Source organism: Pseudopodoces humilis, chromosome 13 (genome assembly GCF_049639895.1).
Source record: "Pseudopodoces humilis isolate 2021_Gansu_Grassland_sample_001 chromosome 13, ASM4963989v1, whole genome shotgun sequence".
Lineage (NCBI taxonomy): Eukaryota > Metazoa > Chordata > Aves > Passeriformes > Paridae > Pseudopodoces > Pseudopodoces humilis.
Window position 1 is genome coordinate 14,208,278 of NC_142212.1, and position 25,611 is coordinate 14,233,888.

General features: G+C 44.9%; 1 protein-coding gene across 1 annotated transcript; it reads left to right on the plus strand.

Annotated features, from left to right (window-relative positions):
* Positions 1-4,398: 4,398 nt before the first annotated feature.
* SNTN (sentan, cilia apical structure protein) lies at positions 4,399-7,920 on the plus strand. Its single transcript, XM_005522017.3, has 4 exons — positions 4,399-4,565; positions 5,160-5,194; positions 5,974-6,113; positions 7,489-7,920. The coding sequence occupies exons 1-4, from the start codon at positions 4,456-4,458 to the stop codon at positions 7,645-7,647; spliced, it is 444 nt and encodes a 147-aa protein (XP_005522074.3). The 5' UTR covers positions 4,399-4,455; the 3' UTR covers positions 7,648-7,920.
* The last annotated feature ends 17,691 nt before the right edge of the window (positions 7,921-25,611 follow it).

Consider the following 25,611-nt stretch of genomic DNA (forward strand, 5'->3'; position numbering starts at 1 on the left):
GGCAGTTTCTAATACAAGGCTGGGAACAGAATTAAACTTATGTAGTATTTTGGGTACTATTTATGTAACTCTAGGTCTAAGGTTTTTCTCATGAAGGGCAGAACTTGTGGAAGAGTTAGCAAAACGTAGTGTAAGAGGCACATGTTTTCATGGAAGACTTGCCCTTGCTTTACCCAGCTGGCCAGATCTTCACAGGTACCTCAGCTCCTTACTGCTGTACAGAACAGTAGAGCTGGTTGTTACCCTTTGGGGACTGTAATCTTCACTCTGAATTAGGAGATAAAAAAATCTCTTCATCTATACCTTCTCAGATTAATAAACTATGGCAGCAGCAAAAGTGAAAACAAAAATGATGCATGCACTTGTCTGTGTTATGTAAGAAAATGTATTTGAATGTTTCTTCCTCTGGATCTGAGTCTTATCACATCCTTTTGCAGTTGTTGAGAAATTGAAAGTTTATTTCAGCTGGGGATGGTGACTGCATAGCCAAGGGTGGAGCAACTGATGAAAAAGACTGTATTTGATGTTACTTGGATTTAAGACAAATAGCGAAGTAAACTTGAGCATTCTTTGTGAAACTGCTTCTGGCAGCCTTGTTGCTTTCCTACTTCATCATTAGTGAGTATCTCTGCCAGTTAGTTGAATAACTGGGTCAGCCTGGGAGAGAAAAAACATGTTCCTTGATCTTGTGTGCTGTCCCTCCTGTTTTCCCATGTGTTTCTCTTTATAGCCCATTTCTCAGCTACCCAAGTTAGGAGCATGTTTGCGTTATGAAGTGTGAAGCTATGGGGGAGAGACAGGTACATCTGGTGAGTGTGGTGAGGAGAGAGAGCACAGGACTTTCTTCTCTCCAGGTGCCTCGGAGGCCAAGGAAGGGGCACATTCAGCTGCTGGTTTGGGGTTTCCCCCATTGCTCTTGGTTGGGGAGGGGATGCACTTTGCAGAGGTGGAGCATCAATGCCCTCCATGGGAAGGTGCTGAAGAGGGCAGGGAGGGTAATTTTGGGTACCACTGGATCTGCAGCCTGATTCACTTCCTGCCCAGTACATCAAGGAGACAAGGATGAGTTCAGGTGCAAACACAGCCCAGAGGGCTCTGCCCTGGCTAGATGGGGTTGGGGTTTTTGTGTGTGATATTTCTCCTGATGACCAAATCTCCTTCAGTGTAGCCACGAGCTACACATAACAAGAGCCTTAGTGATGGCTAAGACTTGGAGAAAGTTTATGGTCTTGTTGCATGAATTCATGTTGCGATTGCCTGACCTAATTAGGTTAATTGTTTCCAATCTTTATATGCTCTCAAACTGAAAGAGCAATCCAGGCTGTAGCCCTGAATCAATCTTGGCTGAAAGTGTGATGTGCTGATGAAAGAAGCAGTGGCATCAACATGCATTGCACCTCCCTGTAGTCCGCTGCTGACAATATCTTCAGAGTTTCACAGTTAATATGACAGACAGATAAAGAACTGCTGAATAAAAACTGCTACATATTATTTAATTTATTTATGAAAAAATTATTTTTATATTATGCCATATCATGTCACCAGCATTAAGTCCTTTGTCCACTAGTTTTAAGATAGATTTGAGTCAAAATTCCTTATGTATGTGAATGGACGGTCTACTTAGCTTGTGCTCTCCCTAACTTAAATATTCTTTTTTAGGATTTCTTTTTATTCCCTAGTTCTGCTAAACCCAAGAGCTTTTTCTTTTGGAATTCTCTAACATCACCAATATTTTGCTAACATCTAACATCAGCAGTATTTTGCTATTAATATTTGGTGCTGATTGTCCCATCATTTGTCAATGCCATCTATCTTTACTATGAAGACATTATCATTTTGATAGTCTCCCTTAGCAGGGAGGCATCCTGTTTGTTGCATTTAGTTTCTGTTCTTATGTTTTTATTGTTGTGTCCCCCATGAATGAGATTTTAGGTTTTTAAGAATACAGCTGCCTTTCTGAAGTCTAAATGTCCTGTAATAAAATATTTCTCAGAGGGAAAATTACTTGGCAATAGTGTGTTCAGGATTAAAGATCATCTGGTTCCCAAGCCCTGTACAACCTGGCCTTGAATGTTTCCAGAAATGGGACAGTCACAGTTTCTCTGGGTGAAGAGTTCAAGCTATTGCCTGCCTGGGTGCAAGTTAGCAGCTCTTCTCCTGCAGCTCCTGAAGAGTTTCCTGGTGAAATGCAGCCTGAGAGGCCAGGTGTATCTCCTGTTCCAGGTATTTCCTTGTGCCTGTGTCCCTGGGATCCTGCCCGCTGTGGGCTGGCCTCCCCTGCCCAGGGTCATCTCTAAGGGAGTCAGGGCTCTGTCACACACACATTTCACAACATCAGCCTTCTTGAAATGCAAAAAGCATTTCCTTAAAAAAGGAGGGTTAAACTCTGGGAAAATTCCAAAAGGAAAGAGAGGCTGTGACTTTTTGCAGTGGCAATTATTTGAAGTGAACTGCCTGTAAAGATTTTGCAGTTTGAAGTGGCAGGTTGCGTATTTTGTGCAGACAGGATTGTTAACGTGTGAAACATGCTAAAAATTGACCGATAAAGGCACCTGGATATTTCAAACATAAATAGTGTGTACCAAAATAGCTACAGAGCAGATGGCCTGGCTCCACACACACCTTGCTGACCAGAATACTCGAGCAACACACACAGCCAAAATCTCACTGTCTTCAAAGCTGATCATCTGCAAAGGCAAGGGTTATCCTCATGCTACCCTTTATCTGTCAGGCACAAACACTCCTGCATACGCTAATTAGTGTATCCTAGAGGGATAATGAACCCCGGGTTTGTTTGAACTTGCTACTACCCCAGCAAAGCAAATCACCTGTTCTAGAGCTTAGGCTCTCAAAAGTCGGTGAGATTAAAACAACTGTGAGCTGAAACCTGATCTACGGTGGAAAGATCCCAAAACACAGAGGGCTGGGTTTGCCAGCCCGCTCACAGTACTGCCTGCCACTGATAAACAGGCAACTGAGTCTATTTCTCACTCTCATTTTTTACCTTGGACGCTAAGACCAAACATCCCCATTTCACTTATTAACTGGGATGTAACGCTTTTCATGCCTCATTGTATGGTTCAACAGATGTGAAAAGGAATTATCACTTCAACATGATATCAAGACTCTCTTTTTTTTCTTTTTTTTTTTTAAGCTGATGGCAGATTACTAAGCCTGAATTCTTGTTTAATTTTAGTGTGTTAATTGATGGAATAATGAGCATTGATTATATGTGTTTTGGCTTCGTCATTGCAATTACAGGCTCTGTTTTATTCATGAGCCTGTCCTAAAGAATGCACTAGAGATCTAAGACAGCTTAAACCCCTCAGAAAAAGGCTCTGAATTGTTTGAGTAATGACACTCTTAGATGGAAAATTAAAGGTTCTCTTTTCCCATGCTTTTTAAGATAATTAAAATCCAGGAACGGTAAGGTGGTGAACATCCTTATTCATTAGCCTTCAGTAATTTAGCTTCTACTAAATGAGGAAAACATTTTAATTCTCTAGGCCATCTGTTGCAGTCTCCTTTGTGTGTCCCGTTACATAAAGTCTCATCATGGATAGTTTTAACATCAGTATTGTATCCTTTCACCAGGAACCATGAGCTGGGTGAGGTAGTTGAAGTCACTACCTATTAACAGACCACCATGGAATTAAAGTGGCTGCTTGGTGTTTTAAGTTATCCTGTCTAGACACCTCTAGGCAAAGGATCCGCAGAGAGGAGCCCGTGCATGGAGATAGGCGGTGTGACAAGCTGTGTTTTCTAATAGCGATATCCATGCCAATAAATAACAAAGTTCATTGGAGCCCTTCCAGTTCCACTAATGTGCGACTGCTCTGCCATATGGCTCCGTGCTGCTTTTGGAAGCAGCCACTCTCTGCTCGGGCGGGAACCACGGCAGAGGCTCCGTGCTGGATGCTGCTTTGGAAGCGGAGGCAGAGCGGGTCTATCCACTGTGGCGGGGAAATAGAATAAATATTAGAGTAGGAGTGTGCTCACCTAGGAGTAAATGCTGGATCAGGAATGAGGAAATGCTTGGATTCTGACTCTGGCTGTAGGAATAGCTCACTTTATAGCTTGGGGCAAGTTACTTTATCCCACACTGGGAAAGTTTCTCATTAAAATTATAATTTGTATAAATGAACGGATGCAGTGTCAAAGTTATTTGTGATGAAAAGTTACATCCCCACAGGTCTAAGAGGATCCAGGTTCCATTATGAGTTTGTTTCTGTCAAATTCCCCTGTAAAGTACAAGCCCCAGTACTTGCCAGCCCAGCAGTGCCTTCCAGGGGCTGCTGCAGGCTGGTGTATTTAACAGGCTCCACGATTGCCAGGTAGTGTTTACATTATTGATAGGCATGGCTACAAGCAGACTGCTTCCACGGGGCAGAGCTTCAATCCACCTGCTTGCTATTACTCCCGTTGCTTGGAGATCACAAACAGCCAGGCCTTGAGATGTGTGGCTGCAGAGCAAGTGTTCCAAGTATGAAGCAGTACTCGGTCAGTCAGCCAGCTCCTGCTTCCACCAAAAAAGACCCTCCAGCTGCTGAAGGCGTGCCCAAGGGGTAAGTCATCGCTTTGTTAGGGCATCTGGGTGATCTGCCATTTGTCTTGAAACTCATTATCTGGGTGTGTTTGTCTCTGTCACATGCTCTGTAATTAGTTTCTAGCAATTCAGCACAAGGTAAGCAGGTTTTAGGTTTTGATTGAAAGCAGGGAGGTGCTTCTCATGAATGTGAGTCCTGCTGGAAATAAAAGCTATGTGCCTGCTTCAAACTGAGAGTATTGGTGAGGAGGGGGTGGTAGACCACTCTCTCCTGGGAATGGGTGTAAAACTGAGAAATCTCTGGGACCTCTTTCATGTTCATGAAGAAATTACATTGTGTTGCAATGTCCCTCACTTAAAATTAATAATCAGTTTCAGTAACAACTCCAGGCTACTCACTTAGGTGAGGGATTAGAAGCTATGTGATGTTCTTGTGCTGCTTGTAGAGGCCAGTTTCCTTTCCACTGTGAAGGAATGACACTGTCTCTTGGGAAGGTCTGAGTTCCTGGGGTATTAAATAAAACAGAAATGAGCAAACTCATTCATGGAGAAATTAAATACCCAACGCAATTTATTGAGTGATAATTGTGCCTCTCTGCTTTCTCACCACCAGCATACCCATAGCCAAGCAGCTGGCATCAGTAAAAGGTAAGGGGAGCCCTTCTTTGCCCCTTTGGGGTTCAGGTCTTTCATAGCCCACATGCAGAAAGTTCTGGCAGTGTCACAGGGCTTGCAGAGGCCGTGCAGATCCTCAGCTGATGTAAGTCAAGAGGGTCTCATGGGTCCCTGTGCTCCCAGGGACCCATGACAAGGGATGTTGTCACATCTCTTGTGCTTGCCTTTTCATAAAAAATCACAACACAAATCCTCTGTGTAACCTCTGCTGACAGAGGCTTGTGAGTGTGCAATCTTTGAGTCATGCACGAGTGGGGGGAATGAATCCAGCCCAAATCCCAAGTATGCCATAATGCTGAAGTGCAGCACTGACGCTCAGACACGGACATTCCTGTACAGCCAGGCTTCCAAACGGGCCATGTTTTCCCTGATACAGCTCTCTGGGAGTCCAAATGCATCTGGGAGGTGGTCACCATGGCCTGTCCCCATGGTGTGGCAGGTCCTTACTGGATGCCTAGGGTCAGGATAGACCAGATGGGTCTCAAGCCCCATGTTGTGTCATAGCCCTAGCTCCTAAGGAAAGCTTCCTTCAGGGTGTAATTGCATGGGATATGAGGCATGTTGCTGGCCCACTCCAAATAAAATCTGGGCCAGATCCTCTGTGGGTATAAACAGTTTCAGTCTCATTAACTTTAATGAAACTACACAGATCTCCACCCACCCAGGACGGTTCTAACAGAGTCCTTTCAATTATATCTCAAAAGCCTTATTTTTTCCTTTTTTTTTTTTGGACAAACTTTTCCTCCCTCCAGCTCTAAGAAAAGGCTCAGACCTTGAAAAGGCTTTTGCTACAGCAGCTATGGTGTATAACAACTATGCTGACCCCGAGAACAAGCTCAGCAAAGCTGAAACCAAGAGCTTACTGCAGTCCCAGTTTTGGCATTTCATACAGGTGAGGGGATCTGCGTTGATTTCTCACTGGGACAGTCCTGGCTGGGCACTTTGGGTGCAGGAATGGCAGCTCAGGCTCTGTCCTGCAGCTCAGCAAGCATGGGGTAATCCCAAACGAGACTTTAGGGATTTGGTACAAACATATTCTGTGACTTAGTTGCTTTATGTTGAGCCTGTGTCTAACATGGCCAAGGGAGAGCACAGCAATAAACCACATGATGCCTGCTTGAATTTGTTTAAAGAAAACAGGGCAATTGCAAAAAAAACCCAAACCAACCAACGAAACAAATTAAAACCCTTGGATGATGACAGGAGGCTGGATTTGTGAAGAGAAGAAACCCATGGTATTTAATGAGGTGTTTGGTGGTTTGCCAGGGCACTGAGCCCGCACTGAGAGCCTGCCCTGTGCCACAGAGCCATGCTCACTGCAGTCACTGATGGGGTTCCTGGGAGAGAGGGGCAGAAAGCCTCACCCACCTGGCTGGGTATGGTGAAAAGCTGCCATAGTAGCACTGGTGGCTGTAAACTTCCTGCAGGGGTTTTTTCCCCTCCCTAAATTAAAAAAAAAAAAAAAAAAAAATCATCAAGTGGTAGGAAAAGCTATATAGGACTAATAAAAAAGAGCTCAGTAAGTAAATGAGACAGGTAATACCTTTACTTCCAAAAATAACAAAATCACATATCTGGTTGGGGAGGGGAAATTGGCACCAAATTAGAAACTAGGCACCTTATTGAAAAAGAATTGAAAATATCACTGGAAGCAATTAAGCTTGGGGTCCTGAGATGTTTTGGAAATTATTAAGCTAAAAAACAACCCTGGAAATTTAGCAAGTTTTTTTCATAAGGAAATATAAATAATAGATATGTTACAGAATTTTAATAATCCATTCCAATAGGATTGCCCAAAAGAACCAAGAGTAGCAGTACTAAAGTTATGCCTGTAAAATCAACAGTTCCTAAGACCTTCATAGTATGTATTTCTATATATTTGATTATTAAATTTAAGAGGGTTGGTCACTTGGTTGTTCCCTCCTCCCAGTTTTACCAAGACACAGGGCTCCCTTTTTTCCCTAGCAGTTACCAGCTATCATCATTGTCAGATTTTCAGTCACTATTAGCTGTCTTTTTAAAGTTATATTCTGGATTCTGGTAGAAACTTTGAGGAATGTTTTTTCTCCTTTCTGGTTGAAATAATATTTCTGTTTGAATTTCCTTGGATAACTTTTGAAAAACTAAAATGGGTGTGGACATAACAACCTGAATGGGAAAATAAAAAGTACATTAATATTTACATAAGTAGATGTCTTGTTTTTTTCTAATGATGCAATAAAAAAGGAACTTCATGCTTTTTTTTTTCCATTTAAAATCCTCCATAGGGCCAAGAAAACAAACCAAAATACCAGGAAATAATTTCTTCCTTGGATGAGGAGTCGGAGAACAAAATCAATTTTGAAGATTTCATGATATTGTTAGTCAGTCTCACTCTAATGTCTGACCTGCTGCAGGAGATCAAAAATGTGAAAACCACAAAATGATCTGTGGTTTTAAAGAAGAAATGGCTTGGCAGCATATGAGGAAAGCATGAGTGAGCTACACAGAGATACCACTGTGTGCCTGAATACCCTGTGCTGGTTCCTTTTAAATTGAATAAAGTTGTGTCCAAACCTGGTTAAACTTACCCCTCTCTTGAAACACTCCACGAAATCGCTGCACAGGGACTTGTGTCCACTACATTCGTGCTTTGTGAGAGTGAGTGACTGGCTCCTGCTGGGTCCAAGACCAGTTAACAGCTAGGGGCAACCCCCAGCCCAGTTTAATGCCAGGGAAAGGCAGCCCCTGCTCTCCCAGACCTCTCCCTATGATAGTGTGGAGATGATGGAGAGATAGCTGGCAAAATGTGCAGCCCCATCCCTTGAGGCAGGGCTGCCCAGCTCCCCTGGCTCTCCCAGTCACGCAGGGGGTTCAGCCCTGAGCAGAGCCCTACCAGTGATGGGTTTCACAAGGGGCAATGACCACAAAATCTGTTGCTGTCTTAGGTAAAGATGGATTTTAGCCTGTGTGGTTTCCACCCCACCTGTAACCCTGCTGAAGGGAGCATTTATTAGCTTTTATTTCCTCCTCCAACTGCTCTCTTTGTTTAGAGATCACAATGGCAGGAATTTCAAGTCCAACATTTGCAGGGCACCTTTGGCAGTGCTGTGCTTGTATGACCAGGGGTGTGACCCAAACACGCCAGCCAGCTGAATCTGCTGTTCCATGAAACTGTGAAAAGCAGAAGCCAGATAAGAAGTGGTCCAGAACAGGGATGGTGGGAAAGAAGGGTGGCCAATAAATTGTTTGTATTGGAACTGAGTGATATTGGTAAGGGCCAGAGCCTCAGTATTAAATTCTCATCATCCTAATATTTGGTTTGATTCCTACCTACAAAGTCCTGGCTCAGAGCCAGCATTTATCCCACTGTGACATCCCTTTGGGACACAAAAAGTAGTCTCACACGCCAGGAACAGGACAGCCTCTCTAAGGATTTAATAAGACTCTACCAAGATGAACCAGCCAGCAAAACATTGGAGTCTTTTTAATTTTTTCTTCTTCCTTGGCTGAAAAAGAGAAGACAGCAATGATTTAGCTTTGGTGTATGAATTTTTAACAGGAAGGGATCAAACCCTCTAGTGTTAATAGAGGGAAATTAATGCCAGCTGAGTAATGAGATTTAACTCTGACATAAAAAGGCTTTCAGGAGCTCAGATGATGTTTTGTAGTGGATTTTGATGTGAAGGAAAGACTACATAGAAGACCAGCAGCCAATTGTTTGGAGAAGGAAGGTCTCTGTGTCATGTGGGATGGAGCTGAAGGAAGAAATGCAAATGGATATGGTGGGTTTTGAAATGAAACTCAGCAGGTAAGGTACTGGGCCTGCACCTCAGCCAGGACATGGCCTTGTCTGGGGGCTAAAAATTCACAACTAGTCCTACTACAAATAAAACCTCTTATTAGCAAAGAGGTTTTCTCTTTCATCCCTTCTGTGATGGTGGGTTGCAAGAACAGGCAGCACTCAGCCTGTGGCAAGAAGTGGCAAAGCCAGCACACAACATTTCTGTCTGTTTGACTGCTCAGGGGCATCAGCACATCCTCCTGCTGAGGGACTGGTGTCCCAGCGCTGTGAGGGTGGCTGCTCCCATGGGGTGCCCACCAAGCCTCCCAGGGGTAGGATCACCCACATTGGTTTCACAGTTTGACACTGATACTGTGTCCCTGGTGTTTATTCAGTCTCTTTCCCTGTCCTTCTCTTGTTTTTTGGCCAGGTAGATTTGTGAAAGCCTAAACTATCAGCTGATGCTCCTTTTCTGGGGTAGGAAGATGGACAGAATGTGAGTCTCTTGGCAGGTTTTCCATTTACTCAGGCAAAGAAAACACAGCACAGCCCTGAAAAGATTGTTTGGGAGCCACTGGTGATACTGGAAACATAAATTTCCTAACATCCCTCTGTTACCAAAAAAAAAAGAGTGAAAGGAAAAAATATTGTGAAGCCAACTAACAAAAAGTTCTTTGAAATTGCTAAGGCTCTAACAGAGTTTTTGTTATTGCTGAAATGTTTCTAAATCTTGCATGACTTGAATGAATGACTTAAGAGCCTTTTATCAGATCAATTCACTCTGTCACCTCATCATGTGCAAACCCTTTTTATCCCAGTTTGGTATGTTGTGAGCAGCATCCTGAGTCCCTGGCTTGGATCAAAATCTCCTTGCGCTAAGCACAGTGAAAATTCAAAGTAAGAAGCAATTCCTGAACAGCTCAACAGCAAAGATATTAAAATGGTAGGGAAGAGGAACTAAGTGTCTTTTGAGCACATATAGCAGAGCTGGATTCAAGCCTACACTGGGCTCCTCACACAGAAGCCGAGGTACTGTGATGGTTTCTGCAAGAGTTTCTGAACAAAGTGAATGGCATGTGCAAGGCTCGATCTGCAGCAGCCCTTGAAAGTCCCACCTGATGCTCAAAAGCAGAAGGACGTACTTGGAAGAGCCCCAGCATCTTCTTTTAGTTATGAGTAGGCAGAAATTTGCACCTTGACTGTGGAAGATGCTCTTTTATTAACTCAAGACTATTTGTGGCTGCCTGAGCACTCTCAGTTACTGGCTTTGAAGCTGATCTGGTGCAGACAGCATGTCTGGCTGCATCCTCAGGGAGCTGGCGCTACACTTGCTGAAAAGGCTACTGTTGTGCTTTATTTTGTTCCTAGCTTGCTCCTGTTGGAAGCAAAGAGAGTTCATCACTGATTTCTCAGAGCAGAGCCCAGCAAGTGCTGAGGAGTTGAGCAGAAGCTGTGCTGATGAAATCTGCAGGTTCCTCTGCCTCAGCAAGTGGGAACATCATGTCAGTATCTGATACCTTCAGAAGTGAAAGTGGCATGAAAAGTAGCCAGTCAAGGCCTAACCTTTGTGTGCTTGGGGTTGTGGTGGGAGGTTGGGAGGACCTTGGGACGGTCTGTAGACTTTGGATCTAAGCTTCAAGTTCTGTTCTGAAAAGTCTGAATCATCTCTGCAGTTACATGAACTTTCAGATGACTGCCAGAGAAGAAATGAAGATCAGGGAGAATTTCAGCCTCAGATCTTCAGCTTCCATTTCCAAATATCAGCTCAGGACGGCAGGCTCATGCTCATACTTTAATTAGGACACCTACAGCTTCTCCCCATGATTTCTTACTTTGTATCTGGCCTTAACTCTTTGGCCTGCTGAATTTAGAAAGTTTTTTAAATCTGGCTTTAGCCTAATTTCTGAGGGGCTCTCACAGACTGCAGGGGAACTGTCACATCCCAGTGCACTGCCTTTGAGGAGGTGAGACAGGGCAGGGCTTTGCATGCTGAACTTTCTTCTGGGAGCCCAGGGCCACACACACTGTATGTACAATGTTTTGTGAGTCTTTCAGGGGAGAAAAATACGTTTTTCCACTGTCTTGTTACTGTACCTTCAGTAAAACCTCATATCTGGGGCACTGGAGTCTGGATGCTGAGTGAACCCTGCAGTCTGAGATGTGTTTTCCTTGTCTCTTCCTCCCTCAGAGGACATGTTGTGTTACTTTTTCATGTAAGTTTAAACTTGCCCTGGGTGCATACATCTTGAAAGTACCTGTGTGATGCACACCCCACCTCAGTGCTGCCATGTGTCCTGGCCCATGAAAGCTTCTCAGCAGCTACATCCACTCAAGTGGTTGTTGCAGCAGAGAGAGGTAGAATTTTGCATTGTAGTCTGCAAAGAAAGTGGTTAAATTGTGGCTACATAGCAGGAAAACCTTCTCCAGGAGTGTTGGAATGACTTCTCCAGGAGAGCTGGAAAGTTGCTATGTGGTACAGCCCCTTAGGAGCTCACACAGAGCAGAAGAAAAACTTTGTCCCAGAATTACATTCTCTGCAAAGTGTGATAATTTGTGAGCCTCAAAGGAGTGCTCTGAAATGTCTCTTGAAAAAATAAAATCTCTTTGTTTCAAGCTCAGTCAGGGAACATAGATGTAGAAGTGGTGTGGTTTATGGCTTTTTGCATTGACAGCTTTTAATCCTGCATTGACTTTCACGGCAGTCAGTGGTTTACAAGCTTTCCAGTGAAGCTGCCTCCTCACTTTGCTCACCTGCTATTCCCTCCCCCTATATAAGGGTTTATAGCCCTAGAATTGCATCTTCATCCAACAAGGGTAAACAGCAAATAGCATTCATTCTGGGCCAAAGTGCAAATTTGGGTTTATAACAAATGAGTGTATGATTGCTTGTCAAAGATCCACTGAGTCTCAAACAGGACCTGGAGCACTGAGGAGCTCTGGGCAGGGAAGGACCCTGATGCCCAAGATGTCTCTCTCTCTTCAAGCAGCATGATCTGCAGCCCTGTGTGGGGATGGGTGGCAGCCTCACATTTCTGACATCCATAGCACAAACCCTGGAACCCGGGGACCAATTTCCATCTGTGATTTTCTCTTCCTTTTATTCCCCTAACCATGATTTTGCTTCCTTGGCTTCTATCTGCTGGATCCTGATGTGCAGAGAAACACAAAACATGGCACATGCTCCCGGGAAGCTGCTGCTGGAATCAGCGAGAGGGCAGGACCTCTGGGGTGGAGGGAAGCAGCTCTCAAGAGAGCATGTTTCTACCCCTCCAGTAAAACCAGCAGCCAAAACAGATGCAGCAGCTCATCAGTGGGCAAAATCAAGCCTCTGATTGTCCTGAGATGATCAATAAGTGATGTACAGGATACCAGGAGCTCCTCCACACCTGCAATGTCTCTCACACAGAAGCTGGTTGGCCTCTGGGCACTCAAGCATCACTGGGGCAAAGGAGAACAAGCATCATGGGAGCTGATTTTGGTGAGTCTTGCTGCATGTGATCACTGCGAGTCTTGTTTAGCATTAGTCAATGTTACAAACTGAAAAAGGAGCTCTCTGGAAAGGCAGCTTGGACTGGATAAACTGATGGATGCCAGGTCCCTGCTTGACTTTGGAAAATAAAGCTGAGCAGTCCAAGTATTCTTACAGTGGAGACAAGCAGAAAAATCTACAACCCAACCCTAAGACCCTTCCTTCTCCTCCAGTGGTTTCCCAGACAGCCTTCCCACTATTTCTTTGGTTTGTTTTCCCAGGAGTAGGAGATGTGTTTACTTTGATACCTGGGACAGTTGGAGGAAGTCCATGCACAGGTGCTGACCCATTTCCTGCATTTGCTGGTGAATTTTTCTTGATACAGTTTTTTTGCCTCCATCCCTACACAATGCTCTTTTGAGGTTTGTTTGAAGAAAACTTGCACTAGCAGACACATTAAGATTAAGCATTATATGACATCTTTTTTCCTCTGAAGCTGGCAGAGGCAAAAACCACACTGGGGATAGAATATCCACAGGTAAATATCCCTTTTTTCTCAGGACATCATAGCTGGTGTCATGGCATCCCTGGGTTTATACACCACTATGTGGTTTATATAGGGTTTTGCCTAATTAATTAATGAAACCAAATTGCAAAATTACTTTCTTATTAAACTGATCTCACTGCAGAAATAAGTCTGATTACTTCCCTGAAAAATTTTAATTAGGCAGCTACAACAAACTGTAATAAAGGGCACAAATTAAAAACAGATCATATTAGATGTGGTTTTATCAAATGCTGTGTTAGTACCAGGCAACATACACAGTGATTAAATTATACAGAAAAAGTCCTTTTTTCCTCCTCTGGTAAAAATTGATCTTCCTTCTAGGGGAAGAAGCATTTATATAAAAACATCACATTAATAATAAGTGTTTATTGGTAGTTGCTTTCCAACAACAGCTCTTGTACATTCTGCAAGACTCAACTATTAGGGCACTCTTTATTTCTCCTCTAAATTTATACTTGTAGTACACATGACCCAAGGTTACTGCAAAGCCTCTGGAAAAGGCTTTATTACCTGCACATATACTCCTCAATTTGTCTTTCCTCTTTTAGCTTTTTAGGGCTTGGATCCAGCTCAGCTGAAAACAGAACACAATTTGATAAGCATTTGCATAAGAATTGTAAGCAGAGGCCCACACAAATTAAGCATTAATTAATGAGCACCTGAAGCCTTCTGCTGAGTACAGCCTGAGGCCAAGCAATGCTGGGAGTGCTCAAGTGTATGTGAAGGAAAGAGTGGGTAAGCACAGCAAATTAAAGATAAATGCTTAATTCTTCCCTAATGCCTATTCCAGCCCTTGAGACTGTACAAGAATTGCAGACTTCTTATCCCTTTTAGAGGATGATAAAGATCAAAATGAAAGCTCTTCCACGTGGAACTGAATTCACCTAGAAGCTCCCATCCTGTGTTGTGTCCAGGATGTTGGGCTCTGGTTGAGGAGCACTGGTGCTCTGAGCTGCCCCCCAAGGAGGGAGAGGCTGCCCCACAGCCTGGGCAGTGTGTGGGTGCAAAGTGGGGCTTTGGGGTGGCTGTTTGGGGTCTGCTGCTGCCCTGGGACAAGCAGGCAGTTCCTCAGAGTTGCAGATCTGTGCTGCCTGGTCTGGGGGGATTCACCTCCTCTGTGGCAGTCTTTACTGATGGAACAGGGCTTTGGACTTGAAAGAAGGCCAAGAGAGATTTTTGAAATCTCAGTGGCCATTTTCCTTATGTTGTTGGATGCATACATCTAACACGTTGGCAAAAGGGCTCCTAAGGAAAATAGCTTGTAGCTTTCATGGGTGATAGCCACATTCTGGACACATCTGCTGCCCCCACCCATTATAGCCAGAGCCTTCACAGGACAGCACTTTGGCTCTGGTTCTCTCATTTTTTCTAGCCCTGAGAAATGTTTAGCAGTTCTTCCTCAGGCATTTAACTGGGAGCTCTCAGCTGCTACATATTTCAAATCAGCTCAGAAATTCTGATTAAAGGAAAACACCCTTTTTTACAGAGCTCATGGGAGAGGGGTCAGGCTGTTGGCCTTCCTAGGCTGAGCAGATAGAGAGCTGTTTTGTCCTGCCTTACAGGTATGTGAAATACCTCCTTGCACTAGAGATCTGTTAATATACTAGAAAATAAATGCTGGTATTAACTGGAGATGGGAGGTTATTGGTGTCCATGACCTAGTGCAGTTGTGTAGCTGTCTTGAGCAAAAAACTTGTATCCTGGTAGCCTTAGAAAGGTCCAGAAAGGTCTTGTTGGTGTTTTTGTTGTTGTTTTGGGGGTTTTTTGTGAGCAGCAAGAGCTTGGGAAAGGCAGGCCCGTCCCCTTGAGCTGGAAGCCTCTTGATCTGTCTGTGTGCTGTGCTGCAGCCTGGGAGCATTTTGCTGTTGACAATTATTTCATGACAAGATTCCTGGCTAGATGTGTGCATCCTGATGAGTGCCAGGAGCTGACAGGGGCCAAGAGGTGCCTGAAGATCGATTGGGGCACACAGTCAGTTTGATAATGTAATGGGGGAGAGCCTGAACTGTGGCTAATAAGCGAATGCACTGAAACAGCTGCACCGATGGCTGCAACCCCTCGGGTGCAGCAGGGAGTCAGGAGTGAGCGCTGCCCTCAGGGTGTTTGGGAGCTGTGGCTGTCCCTGCCTGTGCTGGTGCTGCCCCAGGTTCTGCTTCTGGGGTCGTAGGGAGTTACTTTGCTCTGGAGGAATGTATTTAACTTGTTGCTAAGATGCTTCTGCTGATGTACTCCTATGGAGCCCTACAAGTGCTGAGCTGCCTCCCTCCACATCTGCCCTGCAGCCTGGTACCTAGGGAAAGGTGGCAGAAAATGAGGTGGGGTATTAGTTTATGTAGACTTGTGTGTGTATGTGAAATATATTGATTTAAAAATATATGAAATATATTTTGACTTATCTATACACAAGTTTTAATGTCATATATATGTAATATGTACAATATATAACTACTAACATGCACATGCTGCATATAAAATATCTCTATGTGCATATACACATATAAAATCTCTTCCAGTTTTCATTATTCTGATTTATCTCACCTAGGAACTAAATGATTTTCTAGGCCACCTATGGCTGCAGTGAGCAGTACAAATCACTGGATACATTCCTTTTCTGTAGAAAAACTGGAGCTTATTCCTAGTCTTGTGGGGTTTAGGTTTTTATCCCTCTATTTATTAATGCATTAAAAGATCCTCCTTCTCATCCTGTGACATCCTAGCCGCTTTAAGTGCCTTGGGCAGGGCCTTTGGTAAAAGCCCTTTGGCATTAAAATGCTGCTAAACGGGGTAGGCAATCATTCTGCTGGTGCGACAGTGCCTTCCTCTGCCAGGAGACATCCTGGGCCCTCCCTGCTGCTGCTCTTTCTGACAAAGCTTTTCCCCAGCTTGCAGGTACTGGTCTCCTAACCTTTAGTAGGCTCTCTCTTAAACCTGCTCTCACAGTTGTCATTTCTCTTTTCTCTGGTATTGATGCCAATGAGAGCAGGGTTGTCACCCACCACAGGCAGCTGAGACCGGGATCTGTGGTGGAAGATCCTTAAAAAATGTTTTTTTTTTTCTTTTCTTATTATCTGTGAGCTGAATACTGCTTTACTGCCAGTGAGAGTGTAAAGAGTACAAAGCTAGTCTTATTCATAACTTAATATTTCTATTCTCTCCCTTCCTGCTAGTCAGAACCCAAAGGGTGCCAAATTTTCATGAGGGTTTGGGACTTTCCTGCTGCACACCAATTTTATTTTTTTTTTAATATCATTTCTTGTTATTTTTTTCTCCTCAGAAGCTCCTCCACTGTAATCTAGCCCACTAGTTTAGCGGGAGGGGGGCCATGGTGATAGCAGAGCCCTGCTGCTTTGCCATTTTGCCTGTGATACACTGCTGCGCTCTAACCGCATCTTGCTGAAGGTAATTACCATGGAAAAGTCATCAGCTCCTTCTCCAGACACACACCCCACACCTCCCCCAGCTGCATTTGGCAGGAGCCAAGTGCTCACGTGGTGTTAGCTCTGAGACACTGCTCCAAAATCGTGTATTTCAATTATTCATTAGGTAATGGCTCCCTGGGGATGTGAGGAAGGCTGGGACTGTAAGGAGCCTGTCTGGAAATACGAGTCCAAAGGTACAAAGGGTTCATCTTTACAAGAACAGATGTGCTGGAGATGCCCTGTGTGAACCTGATTTCAAGGAGGGGCACAGCCCTGTTTGTGCCCATTGGCCATGGGGAGCCTTCACAGTGCAGGGACTGTCCCCTTGTCCTCGCACTGGTGAGGGCACACCTCAGATCCTGTGCTCAGGTTTGGGCTCCTCACCACAAGAAGGACCTTGAGGGGCTGGAGCATGTCCAGAGAAGGGAATGGAGCTGGGAAAGGGTCTGGAGCATAAATTTGATGAGGAGAAGCTGGGGGGACTCAGCCTGGACAAAAGGAGGCTCGGGGGGGACTTAGTTGCTCCCTGAACGGAGGCTGCAGTCAGGTGGGGGTCAGGCTTCTCTTCCAGGTAACAAGTGACAGGACAAGAAGAAACAGCCTTAAGTTGCTCCAGAGGAGGTTTAGACTGGATATCAGGAAATCTTTCCTCACTGGATGGTCAGGCGCTGGAACAAGCTGCCCAGTGGTGGAGTTTCCACTCCTGACAGTGTTCAAAAAATGTGAAGGTGGCACTTAGGGACATGGTTTTATGGTGAACACGGCAGTGCTGGGTTAGAGATTGGATTAAATGAGGATAGAGGTCTCTTCCAACCTAAACTATTCCATGGCTCCTCACACGCAGACTTGTCCCAGAGACTGTTGAGTGACTGCAGCCCCACAGGGTAGGGATGCTGTTGGTTGAAGTATCCAAAACAAAATTGTGGGGAATATTTAACAAGATTTTTTTTTTTCCCCTCCAACAAGTTTTCTTTGCTTTACTGCAGGGCTCTTAATTTGATGAATTAATGTGAGAAGTGCTAATGTACCAGCAAAGACAGCAGGCAAAGATCTGTCTGCTGATCCCAGACACGACTGATTTCAGCTGTGCTGCTGAGCATTGTATGTGCTGATGCCACTAAAAACTGCCATAAAGATAACAGCAGTATCTGTTCAGCCTCACAGGAAGGTGTTTGTAGCCTTTCATTTCTTCTCTCCCTCCCAGATAAGACTGTGGGCAAGTATCTGTGAGAAAGAAGTGCAGGATGCTGGGACTCTGTTCTCAGCTGCACTGGACAGAGGAGCCCATGCTGTGAATGGTGACACTCAAGCCTTCCTTCCAGAGGGTTTCTTTTAAAGCTGTGGAGGATGAACCCCATCCTGGAGCCCACTGCAGGCTGTGATTCTCCTGCACTGGCTGCCCAAGTGCATCCTCCGTGCTGCAAGGGCTCTGCTCCTGCAGCAAGCAGCTTTGATTGCCCAGTGCTGGGGCCTGAGGAAAGAAGCTCACAGCTCTAACATCTGCAGTTCAACCCCAGAGAGACACCTAGACTGAGGACAAGTCAGAAGCCCCAGTGCTCCTGTTACTGTGTTCAAAAGAGGCCAGGTTAAAGTGTCTGAAGGGGAGGCATTGCCTTGTTCCTGATGTCTCTGGGTAGGCAGCTCAGGCATTCCACACATACCCTATCTAATCTTACAAAACCTATTTGAAGGGCATATAGTGATCGGGCAAGGGGGGAATGGCTTCAAACTGAAAGAGTATGTTTAGGTTGGATAATAGATATTATTCTTTCCTGCCAGGGTGATGAGGTGCTGGCACTGACTGCCCAGAGATGTGATTGCCCCACTCCTGAAAGTGCTTCAGACCAGGCTGAATGGGGCTTGGAGCAATGTGATTTAATTAAAAGTGTCCCTGCCCATGGCAGGAGGGCTGGAACTAGATGATCTTTAATATCCTTTCCAACCCAAGTCATTCTACCACAGAAATAGAGGTCTGTTGTTGGGTTCTTACAGTGTTTCTAGAAGCAGCTCTCACATGGTCACTGTGCATGGTGATGTCACTTCTTTCACAGCATAAAATATCAGTCACAGTTTGCATATGGAAAAACACCTTTACAACTTCCTGCCTGGCTGAACTTGTCCACAGCAGGTTCTCAAGTGATGCATATTGAAATGGAGCCACCTTGAAATGCCTGTTTCTCAAGAGACCTCCAAGCAGAGAGGACAAGATTGCTCTGTTGCTTTTTTGAAAGATAAATGATGTGACTGCAAGACAGTCTGCTCACATGAGGAGTGTTCAGTCATTTGGCATGAAGCAGAATATCTAAACCATTAAGGTGTGTGGGCTCTGCAGTGCATAAATAAGTTACAAATTAGGGATTCTGGGTGGCTGCTTGCCCCTTGCATGCAGTGATTACTCCAACTGATTACTGCTCTCTTTGTCTAATCAAAGTTCCTCAGCTCAGAGCAGGCTTCTAATTTAAACACTTGAGTACAACATATTTCGCTAAATTAAGTCATTGCAGAAATCTGTGTCTTATACACAACAGATTCTACCCCCACCTTATATATTACTTTATTCCTTGACTCTCTAACACATTTTCCTCTGAAGGGTAAATGACTCCTGATATAAATATGAATAACTTTGGCTTTGCAATAGTGTATTTTCAAGCAACTCATTTAAGATGTCTTCTAGAAAATGCCGAAAGCAGCTTGTAACATAAAGCACGTGTGCAAATATTGTAGCACTGCTCCAAAAAGGAGCCTTCTCAGAGGAAATGCCCCTTTATGTAAACAAGTGGTAGGGGAAGCAGTAAATGGTCATCAACACAGGAGTTTCCCCTACAGCCCTAACAGCATGTGCATCTTTCCTGCCCTGCCCTGGGTCTCAGCTCCTGGCAGCCCTGCCTGCAGGGTTGAATGCAGACTTTAAGCCTGTCTGATGACAAAACCACCGTGCTACAGCTGGCTGTGGTCCAAACTGGAGAGGGCTTTGGTTCCCTGTATAGTCATGGAAAGATACTTTAGGTGTCCAAGGCTGAGAAAGCTTATAAATGTTAATTCCTGTGCTTGACCCAATGACAGGGAGAGTGTGCTGTGCTTGCTAAATGGTGACACCTGGCAAAAGGTACACACTGGGGCTGAGGGATGCAAACAGAGCATCCTGTAAGTGGAGGGAGAGGATATGGCAATGCATGTGCAGAGGAGAAGATTACCCTTGCCTGCAGTGACTTAACTTGGAGCCTGACTTAAGTGTGTGCTTGGGCTGTAAGTCAAACAGGGCCTTTGAAGGGTTTCTTTTTTCCTCTGCCAGAGGCAGAGACATCTCAATTGCCTGTACAGCAGCTGCTGAGCTGCTGCACTGGGCAGATGAGCACATTATTGCACAGCTGATGCAACTTGGCTCAATTTGCTGAGCTTGGAGCTGTGGCCACTCAATAGATGCCTGAGATACCACAGCATCCATGTGAGGGGGAATGCTGCAGCCAGCAGATACACTTTATATGTAGGTTATTGCTTGCTGGGCTTATCCTACAAGGGTAGTGAAGCAGACCTTTAGCTACATTAAAATATTCAAATATATGATTTTACAAGATCTGTGAAACTGTGGCTTTTAAAGGATTTTTGGGAGAGGATTATGGCAGTAAACACCTTTTGGAACCTTGGGTGAAAGGGGTTAGCCCTGTGCTTTGCTTATGGAGGGTGTCTCATTGACTTATCTGAATCAGTTCTGGCTTTTATGGAGCTCAGCTGCTTATCACCTTGGGGAGAGTTACATCTTCTGCTCTGTGTTTTTGGCCAAGTTTTCCTGTGGAGACTGGTGCTGTCTTTTGGCCAGCATGGGGATGGTGGTTGGGCAAAACCTCTCTGTCCCTGCCCAGCCCTAAAGAACCAGTGTGCAGAAGCTCATGTACAGAGGAGCTGGACTTGCTTCTGGCTGTGACAGAAGAGTTCAAGAGCACCTGTGTCAGGAAACACCCATATTTTAAGTACAGTTCTTTGCAGACCAGGGGTAGGTCTGGTTTTATCGATAGTTTGATAATCTTTCTGCCTGTTCTGTAACCCTCTGTGCACAAAGCTGGGGAAGCAGCTCCAGTCTGTGCACGCCCTGGCCCTTGCAGGGAGCAGGATCATCACAGCAACACCAGCCTCAGGCAGAAGTGCCATCCACCAACATGGTGGGAGCAGCAATCAGCGTGGAGCTGACACAGTCAGGTGATGAGCTGCAAATTAGATCTCTTTCTCAATAAGCAGTTAATTTACAGAGTGTTTCCAGGGTTGCTTGTTGGGTTTGGTGTTTTTTTTAATCCAAGTGATCAACAGCTCATCACTTCTGGATGTGTATGCTTCAGACAAGGGACTGCTCACAGATCATTGACTGGAATTGTTCCTGCCTTCTGGTTTTGATCTAAACCATGCGCTGAGAAATGAGAGAAATATTTTTAAGGACAAGAGGATGGTGGATGCCATATTTCTGGTGTAAACTGAATAAGGAGGCATGTGCTAAAACTCACGGAAATTTTGTGAGCATCTCTCAGAAATGCCAATCTCTCCTTGGCATGTGAATAATCCTTAATAATGAATAAAGCTGTTGATACACCAAAACAAATGTGAGGGAATAGTTTGCCAAAGGAGCAGATGCTGTGTTGCATCCCATTGTATGGTTAAAACTCCCAGAAATTAATTATCCCCAAACATTTTGCTTTTCTATTAAGTGAGAATTCACAGAGTTGTCTCGTTCTGCAAAATTCCAGTTCCTCAGCAGAAGCAGAGAGCACTAGAAGTAAGACAATAATTTCTGTCTGTGAAATGAAAAAGTTCTGAAGAATGTTTTGGTTGGTTAGTTGGTTTTTTAGTAGGAGAAAGCAATTCTTTTTTTCTTTAGCTTCTTTTAACCATTAAGTACATTTCTTTTGAAGCCTAGAATTTTTTTCTTTTAATTTTTCCTTCACTTTTTCCAGTCAGTTCAGTAGCCCCCCCACCAACACTATTTTAGGAGATACTTGCATTCTAGTGCAAAATCATCCTGAAAGAGACTCCACATAGTCTTTCCTGTTCTTGTTGCTGGGATCAGAATGTGAAACCCCTCCAGGTGTATTGTGTAGAAACAAATCAACCTTTGCAGTGTGCTGGCTATGCCAAAGCATCCCTGTGAGACCCAGCCATGGTTTAACCCCTGAAATTACCATCTTCCCAGAGGAAGCCCAGCATCACCACTGCTGCTATATAAACTCCTTGAACAGAGTGTAACCTCTCATGGGGCACGGGGCTGCTGTTAAAAATAATGTTTTTGTTTTTGCTTTGCCGTGGAATAGAATAAAATAAATAAAAAAAACCTTCCATGACAAATGATTGTGCTGTGAGAAGTGGCATCAACTGGAAATAACTACTCCTGGTTCAGCCTGGAGAAAAAGGAGGCTCAGGGGAAACATTATTGCTCTCCAAAACCCTCTGAAAGGATGTTGTAGCCAGATTGGGGTCAGCCTCTTCTCTCAGGTGAAAAGTGACTGCTCAAGAGGAAACGGCCTCAAGTTATACCAGCAGAGGTTTAGGCTGAATATTAGGAAATATATCCTCACCAAAAGGGTTGAAGTGTGGGAACAGGCTCCCCAAGGAAGTGGTGGAGTCACCATCCCTGGAGGAATTTAAAAGACATGTAGACATGGCTCTCAGGGACATGATTTGGTGGTGGGCTTGGCAGTGCTGATAGTGGCTAGACTTGATGATCTTAGGAGGTTTTTCAACCTGAATGATGATATGATTTTTGCAATGGTTAATTTATTCTCACTGTTGCTTTGCAAGCCTGTGTTGGTCAGTCTCCACCCCAGTGTTGTCTGTACTGTACACACAAACACTGCAGCCTGTGGGCAGACACAGAACAGCATCCAGTGTAATGGAATGATTGGGATGTCTGGATTGGCCCTGTCCAAGCATGGCCAACCAGGCTGGGTTGGGGTCAGAGTCTGCAGCTCTTCATGATGCCTTGGACATCACAGAAGGGCAGGGGGTTGTTCTGAAGGATGTAGGGAGCACCTGCAGCCCCTGGCTGGGCTGCCCTGATCAACCCAGGGTCTGCTCTTTGAGTTCACACTTGCTGTTTCTCAGACACTGAATTGCACCCATGGGCTTGGCAATAGCTGTGTGGGTTTTAACCCTGATAACAAAAATGAAATTAGCGTGGTTGATAGGCTCATTATCCAGTCCTTTTAATACATTTTGCTCACTAAATGGGAGGTAGGACTCTGCTAGGTTGCACAGACAAGTTTATCCAAAAGAAATGGCCAATAACGCATCCCTAATTGCAGTGAGCACAGGAGAGTACGAAGCACATTACCAGCTACTCTCTGAATCCACAGTGCAGAGCTGCTCCAGTCCCCAATATAACAGATTAGCTGGGAGCTTTGGAGGTCTGTCCCACCAGTTCCACTGTTGGATGCAATAGCCTTTTACAGGGAGGGCTCACAAAGTGGCTGCTCATCACTGTTCTCTTCAATGTCAGTTGTAACCTGTCAGGCGCTGAAATAAAACAAGCTGTTGACACTGTAATATGTATTTATGTCACCTTCTGTGCACATCATGGATCCTATAGACCACATGAATCTACATAATCAATTTACTCACTGTGAAAAGCTGCAATTCACAGCCCTGACATGGCCAAAATATTAAAACTCCCTAGAGAGGCACTCCCCACCAGCTAGACAGCCAGATCCCTGCAGATTTCACCCTCTATCTGTCAAAATGTGCTTCCTTTGATGTTGCAGGTACAGCCCAAGGCTGTGGCATTCGAGCAGTTTACAATATGAAACAGTTTAGCAATATGAAATCCGGTGTGTTAAATGATTTTCTCAGGAATTTAACCAAGGAGGAAAATGGTATAAACATCTTTAGCCAGAGATGCTGTAGGGGAACTTGAGCCCCCTACTTGACACACAGGAGTCTGCTTGCCATCATTTTAAACACAAAGATCCCCTGTGGAGGCAGAGATCCAGCTGCCAGCAGTGCTTCATGGTGGGGGGGAGAGGCTCTGGAGAGCTGGGGCAGGTGTCCCAGTTTGGACTGGTTGGGAGGAGGCTGAAGTCACAGCTCCAGCATCTTGCTGGTGGAGGAAGACCTGGAGGAATTGCAGTTGGAAGAGGCTGGTCAGTGATGGCAATACCTTGAGGTGCCTCCCATGAGGTGTTTTGACCACCAGCTCTCAGATAAAGTCCCAGCAAAGCAGGTGTGAGAGTCCCTGCTAACTGCTGGAACCTCTGAAATTTAGAAGTGTGTGTTTGTTTCCTCAACCTGTTAAATGGGCTCAGGAACTTTGCTGTTCCATGATCCTAAAATAGAATTGTATTCCCTCAGCCTTGTCTTAACTTCTTCTGGGGCTCAGGGAAGCTCTCCTTTCTGGCCACAGCAAGAGGGGCTCCCCAGAATGTGTTTTCTCTTGTTGCATGGGTGCTGCACCAAGCAGCTCTGCAAGCTGGGGGACAGAGGTTGCAGCTAAAACATTGAGGTGACAGAACAGGTTTGTGTGTATTTGGGGAAGCTCTTCAATTCCCCTGCTCTGTTAGCAGTTTGGGTTTTTTATTTGAAGGATTGACACAGTTCAGAATCTCCTAAAAGATAAAACACTGCTTTGTATCCATCCTAGTTCACAATCCTTCCACGCAGCTATCATTTATTCAGGAAAACCGGATAGTAAAATGACCGTGACTGCATGCTTCGGAGTGAGTGATTAGAAGAATGTAACTGAGCTGTGGCAGAAAAGCTGAACAAGGATCCTGGAGTCTGATGGTAAATGAATTACTGGATGTTCATAGGAACTTCTTTATCTGAGATTAATGACAGGAGGTTAGTGGCATCTTGCTCGAGACCCTTTTTTGGCTCTGGGACCCTTGCCAAAGTTTAGACTCCCATTCTGAGTGTTGACAGGTGGAGAGAGCACTTCAAAATGTGTTATGGACATAATTAGTTACTGTTATCACAGTTTTCTTAATTAGAATATCATAAAAAGGGGAAGTGTGATGATTTACACGAGGAAGATTGGAAGAGCAGCAATTCTAAAGGCTAGAGACTGAATACCACAGAGAAATATAAAGGTTATCTGCCTTTGGGGTGAGGGATGGTGCTCACCTGGGACTTTCAGAGGTGCTCTCAGTAATGACTGAATTTTTTTCAACTTTCCACTAACTCAGCCAAACTGAAGGAGCCTTTGTTCAGCAATTGTCCATCCATCTCCTGCAGGATGGCTCACCAGCTCCCAGGATCCTGGCAATGCTGATAACTTGCAAATTGTAAAAGGAAGCCTTACTTTTGAAAAGACTTCTTCCTTAAGCTACATTTCTCTTCCTATTTCTAGACAACAGAATCCCAGACATCGAAGTTATTCATTCTCATAATTGTGGAGGGAAATTATAGCCCTTTTTAAAAAGGAATGCAAGCAGCTAAAGAAACCCAGATGTTTTATCACTCTCTTGCCTGGCAGTTCCTTATCAGGCTGTGCCTCACTTGCCAGCCATACCAGCCTTTACAAAGGCAAGGTCCCAGCTCTCCCAGAGCACAGCTTAGGAAGAACTGGCTGCTCCCAGCCTCCACCCCTGGCTGAAGGCTGCTTCTCCAAGCTGTTTTCTATATCCCCTTGCTGGTGATGAATTCAGACGGAGCTGTTTGCAGGCCTGGCTTTCTCTGCCATGCTGAGGTTTGCTTTGCTGTTTCAGGGAAGAGCATCTGGGTGTCTTTCAGGCCAATGCTCTGGAGCATGGGATGCCCTCAGCTATTTCTTTGGGGCTATGGATCTAAGGCTTGCAACAAAATTTCCCCAAACTGCCACAAACCCGAGAGCTGCTTCTGAACAAGCTGGACTTGGAGAAGGTACTTCAATGCTGGTGCCTGAGCTGTGCCACTCTGCCTCCCCTGCAGCTCCCTGCCCTGCCATAAAGAAGCACAGGCAGGGGTGTAACTCACAGTCAATAAGCCTTTCTTCTGTTGTATTAATCCTTTGTCTGCAAATAGTGATTAATTGGATCAGCCAGGGAACAGCCCACACACTGATCCCAGCTGGGTGTGTCAGTGGCCCTGTGCTGCACCCCAGTCAGATGGGGGGAGATGGCAGCTCTGCAGGTCCCCTGAGCTCTGGGAACAGCCCCTGTGTCCCTCATTCCTCAGGCAGGAGCCCCCAGCAATGACAGGGAGCATTGAGCAATGATA